The sequence below is a fragment of the Prorops nasuta genome, unplaced genomic scaffold, assembly GCF_024137725.1.
Source record: "Prorops nasuta isolate Cenicafe-Biocafe unplaced genomic scaffold, Cenicafe_Pnas_1.2 PNAS00009, whole genome shotgun sequence".
Lineage (NCBI taxonomy): Eukaryota > Metazoa > Arthropoda > Insecta > Hymenoptera > Bethylidae > Prorops > Prorops nasuta.
In genome coordinates this window covers 801637-814012 of record NW_027116806.1, presented here as the reverse complement: position 1 = coordinate 814012, position 12376 = coordinate 801637, and the positions used below count along the sequence as shown (strand labels likewise).

The following is a 12376-nucleotide window of genomic DNA, read 5'->3' as shown; positions in this document are numbered from 1 at the left end:
TTCAAAACAATCTTTGGAATCCAACAAATTATCAGGAATAAAAGATCCAAAACCTGTTTCTCATTTTCCTCTTCCATTCCACTCCGGGGATTAATTTGTTCAGCAATTATTTTTTTTTCTTCCTGACCTAATTGTTAATAGTCCCACTAGCGATAAAGCATTTCTTTCAGACACAAGTCAGCGGATCTCACGATTACTGGCTTATCCTATCCTATCTTTTCTTTAGTACACCCTGTGTTCTTTTCTAAACCATTAAATGCGTTCTATTACCAGCATGGCCTTAAAAAAAACTTTTCGCTTGCGAGCGTTTATTATATAAATATTTTAAGGAAAATTTATATTGTCACAACTAGCACACGTCAGGCGGCGTCGCTACTGTTATGTGGTGATCGACCACGATCAATAAGCGGATCGATTGCGCATGAGTCGAAAATCAAAAGAGGCCTAGAGTTCCGGCGGGCGAGAGCCGAGATTATTACCGGAACGGAGTTGGATGTGTTATTTTGGAGTGGCCCGACTCGAGACTATGCCTTATAGAATGGAACATATTTGAATAAAGGGTTTGCATAAATCTAATTATGTATCTAAGATCATTCTTTTCTGTGTGCTTCGCGAGAGTCGAGGCAGACGTAAATTTTACAATATATTAGGACCAATCTAGCCCAAAAGATCTGTGCCTATTATGAGGCCGCCCTTCCGGACCACAAACGAAATACTCTGGCAACAATGTGCTAACATCACATTAGAGCCATGCAAAATGTTAATAACATCTTTTGCAACATCTGCCATAGATCGCTTCTGTTTATCGCTCCGCTTAACATTTGCTCTTGTTGAAAGCACCCTTTTTATTTATATAGAAGATGTCTTGAACGCAAGGATAATAATTTAAATTTTGTAAATTCCATCATCTACGAAGATAAATACTGGAACTTTCATTTTCCAAACCCCAACAAACCATGGGGAACGAAATTGCGACAAATATATTAAGTTTTCCCCGTAACCATTCGGACATTCTTTTTATACTTAATTATAAAATCGTTTTTCTTCTCCGTAAACATTCGGGTCACCATTTATATAGTTCCAACAATAGAGATGGAACATCAGACCATAGTGCATCCGGTGTTACAGTAACCAAATATCATATTATCGGCAGCCACGTGTAAAAACGCTAATTTGACCTTGGAAGTGGTCAACAGTTTCAACAATAAGTTGTTGTGGGATTAATTATTACAACATTATCGGTGATCTACTTCCCCTTACACACATACAAGTGCCCCTTCTTCTTTTTTCATTCTCTCCTATTTTTCCATCCCTATTGTCCTTTTACTCCTAAATAAGAAATTCTTTACCCATGCGTTGGCTGATAACATGTTTAGCTATTGTTATAAGTATTGTTAATATTTTATTAATTGCGCTTTTGTTATAGGTGTACGATTTTATATTAAAGGTGCAAGCTCAGCACCCTTTGTCTCACTCTCTAGCGTAGGGTAGATCGGGGATAGTTCAGCCACGGGGTCAGTTGAGCCACGTGTATTACCATGGATACCCAGTATTTAAAGATGATCAAAACAGTTCCTATATAACTACAAATCAACAAATAAGAGTCATCTCTAACTTGATATTCATTTGAAGACTGTAGCGATATTGTCTACAACATTTAGTATTCCTCGTTTACATCGTGGAAATTGAGCAGTTTAATAATTATTAATCCAGGTGAAAAATTGTAGATTTCTTATATAAAATGTAATTATCTTTCTATACATTAATGTGTCTAATCTAAAATCCTTGTAATAAATGTAACTATTTATGTAAATTTGAGTTTTTAATGTAGTAGTCTAGTAAATCGAACGGTTTTGCAGGGTATTTTTCGCGAATTTTTTTGACTACCAAACTGAAATGCAAAAAATCTGAAAATTGTATATATTATTAATACTAGATTGAATTATACAAAAATATATGTTTTTAATTTTTACGATATTTTATTTAAATTATATGGGGTCAAAGTAGGTGAAAAAAAATTGGTGCTGCTGGCCCGTGAGGTATCTACAGTTTCGGTAATCGGATACAAAAAAATGCAACGGATTATTTTTCAATAGGATTGTCATTCTGGCCGGAACTAAACAAAATTAATTCGGTTGAAAAATAAAAAAATGGTGGACTTCGAAAAAAAAGGTACAATTTTTTTTAGTGTAAATTGAGCTGTAACTTGAAAAATAATGGTTGAAAAAAAATGATTCTAGTTCCGGCCAAAATTACAGATGTGTAGAACAACCTGCATAAATTTCAGCCCGATCAGTTCAATAGAAAACCTCTTATGCTTCGGGCCGACCGAGGAAAACGCAATTAAAATTTGGCTAACAGAACTTTCATCCTCACACTAATCCTCGATCCCCGGTGCGTACAACAATCCTTTGAACTCTTCTTACGTGTCAAACACGGGTATATCTGATTATAATCTTTCGTATATCAAAAGGTATACGAAACACCAAAGAAATATAAAGGTAATGAGTCATAATAGTGAGGAATAACCGTTAGCAGGTGTCGTGCAACTTACAGCGTTCAATTATGCGGCGTTCTCGAATATATGTTATATCTTTGATAATATTTCGAATATAGGTTTAAAATTTATACACCATATTCTTATGTTGGTATACTATCGAAATATGATAAAAAGAAAAATTTTTTCTCGGCCTAAACAACTAGACTATTACCTTAATTACTAATATTTAGAAACAAGCACATCGGGGTTAGTTGATCCAAATCAGTAGGGGCATATTGAGCCACTTGTTATAATACGCTATGAGAAACTAATAAATTCTTTTTCTATGTTTAGGGTGAGAACTTGCAAAAAAAAAGACATATCGTGGTAATATGACTAAAGAACAGTTTAAGAGTGCAGCAAGGTTAGTCCAAATGGAAAGAAAAAGTATAAAATGTGCAGCGGAAGAATGTGGAATTAACAGGATGACATTAACAAAATATTAAAAAAAAAAGAATAATTATCATTCGCCAGATCAGTTAAATATAGGATATTCGAAACATTTAAAAGTTTTTCGTTAAAGCAAGAGAACATATTTCAAAAGATTTGTTCGAGATCGGGAGGAGCAGAAAATGTCGAGAATTAGATTCCGCATTTTTCTGTTATATCTCCCATCTCTCTTGCACTCACAGTAGACGGCTAGACCGACAGCGTCTAGCCGCTATATCTGTCTCTCTCTATCTCTCGGCGCGGCGCGCTTGCGCGTCTACTGGCCCTGACACGTCGCGGCAGCGGCACAGCTTGCGCGCCTAGCCAGTAGGTGGCCAGCGCCTCGAGCAGCTCTCTCGCTGGCAAGTTTAGTGCTGCGTAATTATATAGATGGGTCCTTGATAAGGACCCATCGCAGCCCAAACCGCTCAGCAGCAGCTCCAGCAGCAGCAGCAATCGAGCACCGTTAGCCAGCAAGCAGCTATTTTTCGCCTTCCGGCACCACCGCCTCCACGGCAACTTTGACGCCTCACCGGAAGCGCCTCCACTGGCCAACCACGAGCGCCTCCACCTGGCGAATTCTTCTGGGTCGATCTTTGGTAAGTATCACCGACCACCCTCCGCCTTCCAAAGGGAGACTTCCCTTCTGCGGCACTTTCCTTTCTCCTAAGGGAGATCTCTCCGGGGATTTCCCGGGAGAAATTAAACCCTCTCCTTCCCCTCCATACTGCCTCCGAGGACTACCTCGGACCCAGTGTTCCGACCCTCAAGACCAGGGCTCTCGAAAGAGTCGGGTAGTGAGAGGGGTAGAATTCAACCTAGGGGTTGGGGTGGCTCGGAGCCACTATAGCTCGTGGAGAAGGAGGCTGAGGGGTAAGGGGACTTCCCCTTCCCTAAAACCACTCCTCCACATCTGCTTCCTCCCGAGGCTGGGGATTTTACTGGGGAGCACCCCAGGGAAAATTGTCCAGTCCGGGAGTTTCTAAGTCCGCGTTCCTTTCTGGGGAATTCTAGTCACTGGGGTTCTTTGGAATCTTCGTCTACCGAAATTCACTAGAATTTGACGAGAACAAATTCCCTAGGAAGTCGATAATTTTAGTCTAGCGGTTCTTGTGTAAATATATATTTTAAATTTTGTACATTTTTATTTGTTTAAATAAAAAACTCATTTTGCCTATTACCTTGGCTTTGAATATTTTATTCTAGAATAAGACCTTCCCTTCTGACCACAGGTTCGGAGCCAACTTGGGACATTGTTTCGCACAATATATCCTCAGCTACTCTCGCGAGTCCTTGCAAGGCAATAATCCGAATATTCGGCGACGACTCTTCAATGCGACTCGATACGGTTGATACCAGGATACTCCTTACATAGCCGGCAGCATAGCAGCAAGTCCTCCACGAGAGCGGAATCAGTAGCACAGTAGTTGCTTGACGGCGCAATAAGAAGTGGTCCTTCTTCCGACCCTTCCTCTGATTTACCCAGTTTCATCCTTTCCTTATTTTCATAATAAGCAAATCAAATACTTTGATTGATGGCTGATAGGAGTGTAATCCTTTTGATACAATCAATAATCAGGATTGATCCCTATGCGAAACAGTGCCCAAGTAGTTTCCAGTCCTGTGGTCAGAGGGGAAGGTTTTTTGTTCTTAAAATAAAATTGTTAAAGACACAGCTTAACGATAAAGGGAAGATTTATTCAATAAATAAAATTGTACAAAATTTACAAAAAATATATATACAAAAATAACCGCTGTACTTAAATTATCGACTTCCTAGGGAATTTCTGCAGAAGAAGATTCCCAAGAACCCTAGAAACCAAAATTCCTCAAAAAGGAACGCGGAGGAATAAACTCCCGAACTGGACAATTTCCCTGGGGTATTCCCCAGAAAAATCCCTAGCTACAGGAGGAAGCAAGGGTGGAGAAGTGGTTTAGGGAAGGGGAAGTCCCCTTACCCCGCAGCCTCCTTCTCCACGAGCTCTAGTGGCTCCGAGCCACCCCAACCCCTAGGGTGTATCTACCCCTCCCACTACCCGACTCTGTCGAGAGCCCTGGATTGGAGTTTCGGAACACTGGGTCCAAGGTAGTCCTCGGAGGCAGGAGGCAGTGTGGAGGGGAAGGAGAGGGTTTAATTTCTCCCGGGAAGTCCCCGGAGAAATCTCCTTTAGGAGGGAGGAGAGTGCCGCAGAGGGGTAGTCTCCTCTTGGTAGGCGGTGGGTGGTGGGTGATACTTATCACAAGAATCAACCCAGAAGAGTTCGACGGTGGAGGTGCTCGTTGTGGCCTTGGTAGAGGCGCTGGTGCCGTGGAGGCGCAAAAGAGTTGCCGATATGGCGTCAAAGTTATCAGCGGTGCTCGGTTGCTGCTGCTGTGGAAGCTGCTGCTGAGCTGGTTTGGCTGCGATGGGTCCTTATCAAGGACCCATCTAAGTAATTGCGCGACACTAAACTTGTCAGCGAGAGAGCTGCTGCGGGTGCTGGTCATCTAGTGACCAAGCACGCAAGTAGTGTCGCTGTCGCGGCCGCGACGCGCCAGGGCCAGAAGACGCGCAAGCGCGCCGCGGAGAGATAGAGACAGATAGAGCGGCTAGACGCTGTCGGTCTAGCCGTCTACTGTGAGCGCAAGAGAGAAACGGAGATATAGCAGAAAATGTGGAAACTACTTCTCAGCATTTTTGCTCCTCCCGATCTCGAACAATTCATGTTCTACTCCATTCCGGCATTTGAAACTAAACTGGGTTGGCAGCACTGCTGGGAGATGATATGGTAACTCTCTCTCTCTCTCTGGTATCGCGGCCTTTGAATGTTTCGGATAGAGCTAGCGCTGGTGGGAGAGTGCTGCGCTAAACGGGAAATTACAGGGTCGGAATGGGAGAAGGGGAAAGTATGGTGTGACGCTACTGTCTATCTTGGAGGATAGAGTAGAAGGGGAGGGAGAAGTGTTCCCTCACCGATCGCGTTCGCGTCCCAATATGCGACTTCATACAAGACCCGAGCGCCTTCGATGTACTATTAAAAGAAACGAATATTTATTTTAACAGAGGGGGTTCTAACCCTCATTCGCGAGTTTAGGGTATGAGGTGCTAATAATAGTAATTCTCTGATTCCGGTTAAACTATCTTTATTATAGCTTTCGTAAGCAGTATAATACAATATTCTATATAACACAGCTTAGTTACGCTAACGCGAAGTCCCTATTGTGGGCGCGGCCTAAGTAGTGCGAACGCGGTTGAAGCCCCGATGACGTAGTAGCTAGCCTTGCGCTCGAGCCACTAGTCAGCGTTCGCGACGGACTCCACCGAGTCGCGCGGTACTCTGCGCGCCACAGGTGGATTCCTGAGTCAATTACTACGCGACGCTACGCGGAAGAGTTCCTATTCTCGCGCGTGCGCGGCACTGGGCTGTTATTCGCACTAACCGAGTTCTCGCGTACTGAATCACAACACGACCCGTATTGTTTGGGTTCTGAATCTAATGTCGCGAGCCCTCACGGAAATTATACTAAGTCCGCGGCCTTGAACCGACTCAAGGGAACGATCACGTCAACCGTCAAACTGACAACGAATTTAGGTAATCGCGAAACACTCTTTTTATTCGTGCCTCTCTAACAATATGATATTCGCTCTTTTAGGTCCGACGGAACGACCAATCCGCTATGTTGCCCGTTTACCCTTGACAGGTGAGCAGGGCCAGCGGTTTCCTATAGAACCGATCGGTGCTAAGAACCCTAAAGCCTTAGCACATCACGGGACGTCACAGGACTTTTCTAATAAACGAATATTCACCCTTACTTCTGCTTACTAGGGCTGGCTTGCTTCTCTCTCTCTCTCTCTCTCTCTCTTTCGTCTTCTCGCTGTCTCTTCCTCTCTCGCTCTCTTCCTGTCCTGTGCATGCCCTGATCCTAGCCCTTATGGCTGTAGTACTCAGCTGTCCGATATGGGTTCGCGGCCGGGCTGCAGTCGTTGCACTTCTGCACTGTTACAATTTTCGGAAGTAGCGCTGTGACTTCGGTCGCGGATTTGTGGCGGCGGCGGGGACAATTCCTGGCACAATATGTCACCTTTGACTTCCAAAATACGTGTGTCGGGGCAACACGCGGGAGCAGGTAAGGCCCTGCGCCTGTCCCGCCGCTGCGCCGCTATACCCTTCGTCCGACATTAGGGAGCCGACAAGTTATCGATCCTAGATCAATAACTCATCGGTTGATAACTTTTTAGTTCGCACATGACCCACCTATCTGGCGCTTGAGATTAACAAAGCGCTAGATGGCAGCTATTGTAACGCTGTGGGAACGCAACGTTACAATGTACAAAAAGGACGGAATGTATGGTAAAGGAGAGATCAGATAACATTCATACTAATTTTTAGATCATTTACTCTTCTCCCTTGTGCGGCAATTACATACTCCCATTTAGAGAACTACATAACCGACACACGGGAGATTGTTCGCTCTTGCACTCCATATACAAAAAAAGGGGCATCAATATTGGCAACGGTGAGTCGAGTGCGACCTCACCAACTTGATGCTACCCCGCGTCGAGTAGTGCTACCTTTTATGCTCAGTACTCAATTCAGGTGCTTTATTTGCCCTTGCGGGGTACAAAAGGACCTCGCTCCATGCACACATCGTCAAATGCATTAAAATATACAATTTACTACATATCCCTTAATATTATAACGCTTCGTATTACAACTATTTCTTAATATTAATGTGGGACATCGTGGCTCACACTTAACCTTCCTCGCCACACATCTTACTTCCACTCACATCTTAGAGAGAGAGAGAGAGAGTCCCTTCATTTCTTCATCCTTCCATCTTTCCATTCTCTTTCTAACGCTCCATTGTTACCCGACTTCGTTCCCTTTTCACTCATTCTTTCCTTCAACCCATTCCTTCTCTCCATTTCTCCCCTCATCCAGCTGTCACACTCCCATCATCCCTTAATATATCCCTAATCTTGTCCCCCACTCCCCCAATCCCTATATCCTGCCCACCCTTAAATTCCTCCAGAGCATGCTCCCAACTCTTAACTCCCCACCTACATACTCTGCACTTTCTATCTTCTCCATCTAACCAATACTTCCCTTCCCTCATCTCGTTTCCCAGCCTAAATCTCGCTATTCTCCTCTTACTTTCCTTTCAAATACACCGGCACCACCTCTACCATTATTTCTCTATAACATTTGTTATACTTGCTGTTCGCAATCCTATCCACTACTTCTTCCTTCTCCTCCTTCCTCATCACCCCTTCCATCCCCTTCCACTTTCTCTCGCCTTCTATTTCCCTCCTTCCTCCTATATCCTCCTCCATCTTTTCCTCGTACTTTTCCAAGAAACATGCCCTCTCCCTTTCCCACCTAGATCCTACTTTCTCATCCCTCCTTCTGCCCTCCACCTCTCTCAAACACATCCTCGCCCACTTGCTCCCTCTTCCTTTTTTCAACCTCTTCTCAAATTTCCACATTCTCCTTGCTGCCTCTATCCTTAACTTTTCTATCGTCATCTCCTCCCTCACCATATATCCCGGCGTCTCTACCTCCACCCCCAATACCCACATCATCCCCCTCTCATTCAGTCCCTCTAGTCTTCCCCTTTCCCTCCATCCCCATACCTCTACTCCATATGACAGCATCGGTCAGACCATACTGTCAAAGAGCTACATCCTACTGCCCACGTCCTTTCCGAACAGCTTCTTCCCTATTCCCCACACTTTCCTCAGCGCCACCATTGCCTTCCTTACTCTCTCTTCCAGTTTTCCATCCTGCGCCCCATTTCTCCTTACCACGTAACCTAGATATTAAAATTCCCTTACCTACTCTATCCTTTTCCCTCCCCACTACACCCTTAATTCCCCTCTCACTCTCTTCCCAAAATCTCATCACCTTCGTTTTATCTATATTTACTTCCAAGTCTCTTTCCGTCATAAACCTCTCCCCCTCCTCTAACATTAACTCCAAACCCCTCACATCCTCCGCTAGCAGCGTTATGTCATCCGCATACAGCAGTTCAAATAATTTCGTGTTACCCTCTCTCACCCCTCCTTTCCCCCTCATATTGTCTCCTCTCTAATTCTGCAATATATATTAAAAACAACTTCGCACTTAATGGATATCCTTGCCTCACCCCCTCGCGGTCCAGAACTCCCTACTCTTTTCTCCATCCACCCTCACCTCACACTTAGTTTCCCTATAAAAATCTCTAATTCCCCACTTTAGCTTCTCACTTATCCCTTCCTTCTCCAAAATCTCCCATAATATCCTCCTATTTATCATGTCGAATGCCGCTTTTAAATCTATGAATGCTGCTACTAAACCAGCTCCTCTCATCTGTTCCTGCCTTCCTATTATACAATTTAACACGTATATATTTTCCATTGTTCCTCTTTCTTTTCTAATACCTTCCTGCCCCTCTCCAATTATTTCCTTCCCATTCATGCTTTTCTTTAACCTCTCCTCCAGAATACTCGCATACACCTTACTGGCCGTACACATCAAAGTCACCCCCCTATACTCCTCTACCTTACTCCCTTTTCCTTTCTTTTTGATCGGCACTATCACTTCTACGCTCCAGTCCTCCGGCCATCCCTCCCCCGCCCACACCACATTCATTACCTTCCACAAATCCTCTACTAAAATTTCCCCTCCACCTTTCCATACCTCGTTCCTTATTCCATCTACCCCCGCAGCCTTTCCTCTCTTAACCTTCTCTACTGCACTCCTCACCTCCTCTATGCTAATCTCATCCTATCCTCATTTTCTCATCTCCCGCCCCCACCCCTCTCTCACCCTTCCATCCACTCCCCCCAATAAGCTCATGAAATACTTACGCCATTTCTCCATTCCTATCCCTTCAAACCTTCTCTCCTCCCCTGTCCAGCATCTTCTCAAAAACTTCCATATCTCTCCCTCCGCTTTTATACCTACTATCTCCCTCTTAAATTCCTCGCCTCTTTTCTCCCTCTTTATCCCACACAATTCGTTGTATTCCTTCTTCCTTTTAATATATCCTTCCCTTTCCAACTCTCCCCGACTCCATCTCTTTAACTCCCCCCTCAGATTCCTCTTGCACTCCCTATACTCCTCATCAAACCACCCTTCTACCCTTCTCACCTCTCGCTTTTTCTTTCCTATTTCCAGCTCCAGTTCTTCTACTTTCTTCTTGATCTCTTCCAATAATTCCTCACACCCACTCTCCCTCCACTTCCATCCCTCGAACAATTCCCTCATACCCTTTTCCTTCTCGTCATCCCACCTCTTCACTCCTCCTCTCTTCACCACCCCTCTCTCTCTTCTCTTCGCCACCCTACTTTTACTTTCCAAACTCATCTCTATCTTTAACGGCATATGGTTCGAATCCGTCCTACTTAAAACTTTCAATCTTACCACCTCCTTTCTCACTTCTTCGCATCCCACCAGGTAATCAATTACCGAACTCCCCCCGCTTCCTACATAAGTTATTTTCCCTTCTCTATCCCATTCCATCCCCCTATTCCAAATTCCCATTCCGAGCTCCCCCAGCATCTTTACCATTCTCCTCCCCTCTCCATCTATTCCCTTATCCTCCGACATCCTACTCCCTTCCTCCTCTCCTTCCAACTTCCTTATCCCTCCTAGTTCTCCTGTCTTCGCATTCCAATCCCCTCCTATTACGTATCTCTCCCCTACACCATTGTCCACTTCACCTCTTATCTTCTCCTCTGCCTTTGCCCACTCACCCTCTCTCACATATATTCCTATATCCTATACTCCCTACCTTTCTCCCCCTTTACCTTAATTATCACCAACTCGTCCTTTTCAAATATATCATTCTGTCCCTCTTGCCATAAATCCTCCCTCACTCCTACAATCATCCCTTCCATAGCCCTGCCTTTTTTATTCTCCCTATATGTCCATTGTCTCATCCACCTGTATCCCTTCGGCACCTCCCTCCTGATTCTTCCCCATCCCTTTTCTTTTACCCAAGTCTCAATCAGAAAAACTATATCCCATTCCTTAACCCCCTCCCAAAAATCCCTATCCTACCCTCCCAAACCTGCCACATTCCAAAAAATACAGCTCCTAATCCCTTTCGTCCTCTCTTTCCTTTCTTAAATGTCTTCCTTCCTTCTTTTTCCTTTCCATTCCCTCCATTCCCCCCTTCCACCATAACCCTCTTCCTCATCTTCCGTTCTCCCCCCCCCCCTCAAAACCCCTCTTTCTCTCCACCTTCTACGTTCCCTCCTCTATGAACCTTTTTCCTATAACTTCCCTGTCAAAATCCTCCTTCTCTCCCCTCCTTACAGCTTATTACTCTCCTCACACCACACTCAGCATTCCTTCTCTATCTATATCTTCCTGTATCCTATCCTCACCCTCTTTCCCTTTCTCCTCTCCTCACTTGCTCTATCCCTTATTCTCCTCCTTATTCTCCTTTCCTCCCCCGTAAGATCATCCTCCACCCTTATACTTTTATCATCTATCATCCCTTTCCTCATCATTATCCTTTTCTTCAACTTCAACCTCTTCATGCTTACTACAACCACTTTCCTCCCTGCTCCTCCTATATACATCATCTCCCCTTCCATCTCCTCTTCTCCCTCCACACCCAAGTCCTTCAGTAGCCTCTTCACCTCCTTCCCTTTCTCTTGGCGTTCCTTTCCCTTCACCCCCCAAATTACCACGTTTCTTCTCCTCTCATCCCTATCCCTTCTTTCCATTCTCTCCTCCAACCTGCACAGTCGCCTTTCGTCATCCCTTCTCCCCCCTCCCCTCTAACTTTCCAATCTTCTCTCCTATTTCTTCTACTTTGCTCTTCACCACTCCCCACTCCCTGCTTCCCGTCTCCAAGCCCTCTACTCTTTTTCTCAACTTCTCCATCTCCCCACTCCATTCCTTTCTTTCCTCCTTCCATTCCTTCCTCATCTATTCAATCTTCCCCATCATTTCCTTTCTTCCTCCAAACCCTCCATCCTGTCCCGTATTTTCCCGAACATTCCTAAAATCTTTTCCATCCCCCCCTTCCTTCTCCTTCGGCGATCTCAACACTTTTTGGCTTTTTCTAAAGTCCCACTCCTCTCCCTTCCCTTCCCCTTCCTCTTTTCCCCTCTTTGGCCCCGTGCACTCCTCTAAACTCCCTAAACTACCCACGCTATTTGCTCTCTCCCTGGCCGCCCCTTCCCCCCCAGTTTCTCCAATCACAACTTCACAACTTCCCACCTTCTTCCTTGCTTCCCATATCTCTAATTCACTCTTCCCTACTTACCTACCTCACTCATTCCTAATCCGCTAGATGTCACCACCTGCTCCTTATCTCCTTATCCTTATCTCCCGCCTAATTGCTTATTTACGATCCTAACCTCACTATTCTTCCTCTGTTTCTTTTCGCTTTTCCTTTGCCCCCTTTCTCACACCAATCTTCCTTTTTATC

At 44.6% G+C, this 12376-nt stretch overlaps 2 protein-coding genes across 3 annotated transcripts in view; one reads left to right on the top strand and one right to left on the bottom strand.

The window, feature by feature from the left end:
• The window catches only part of sl (small wing phospholipase C gamma 1), a 467203-nt gene that overhangs the window by 31296 nt on the left and 423531 nt on the right, over positions 1 to 12376 (bottom strand). The window lies entirely within an intron of this gene.
• On the top strand, positions 8435 to 9040 carry LOC136776444 (uncharacterized; the record flags this gene model as incomplete). The annotated part of the gene is made up of 1 exon (XM_066731977.1): positions 8435 to 9040. A coding segment is annotated over one exon (606 nt), but the record flags the coding sequence as incomplete, so codon positions are not given.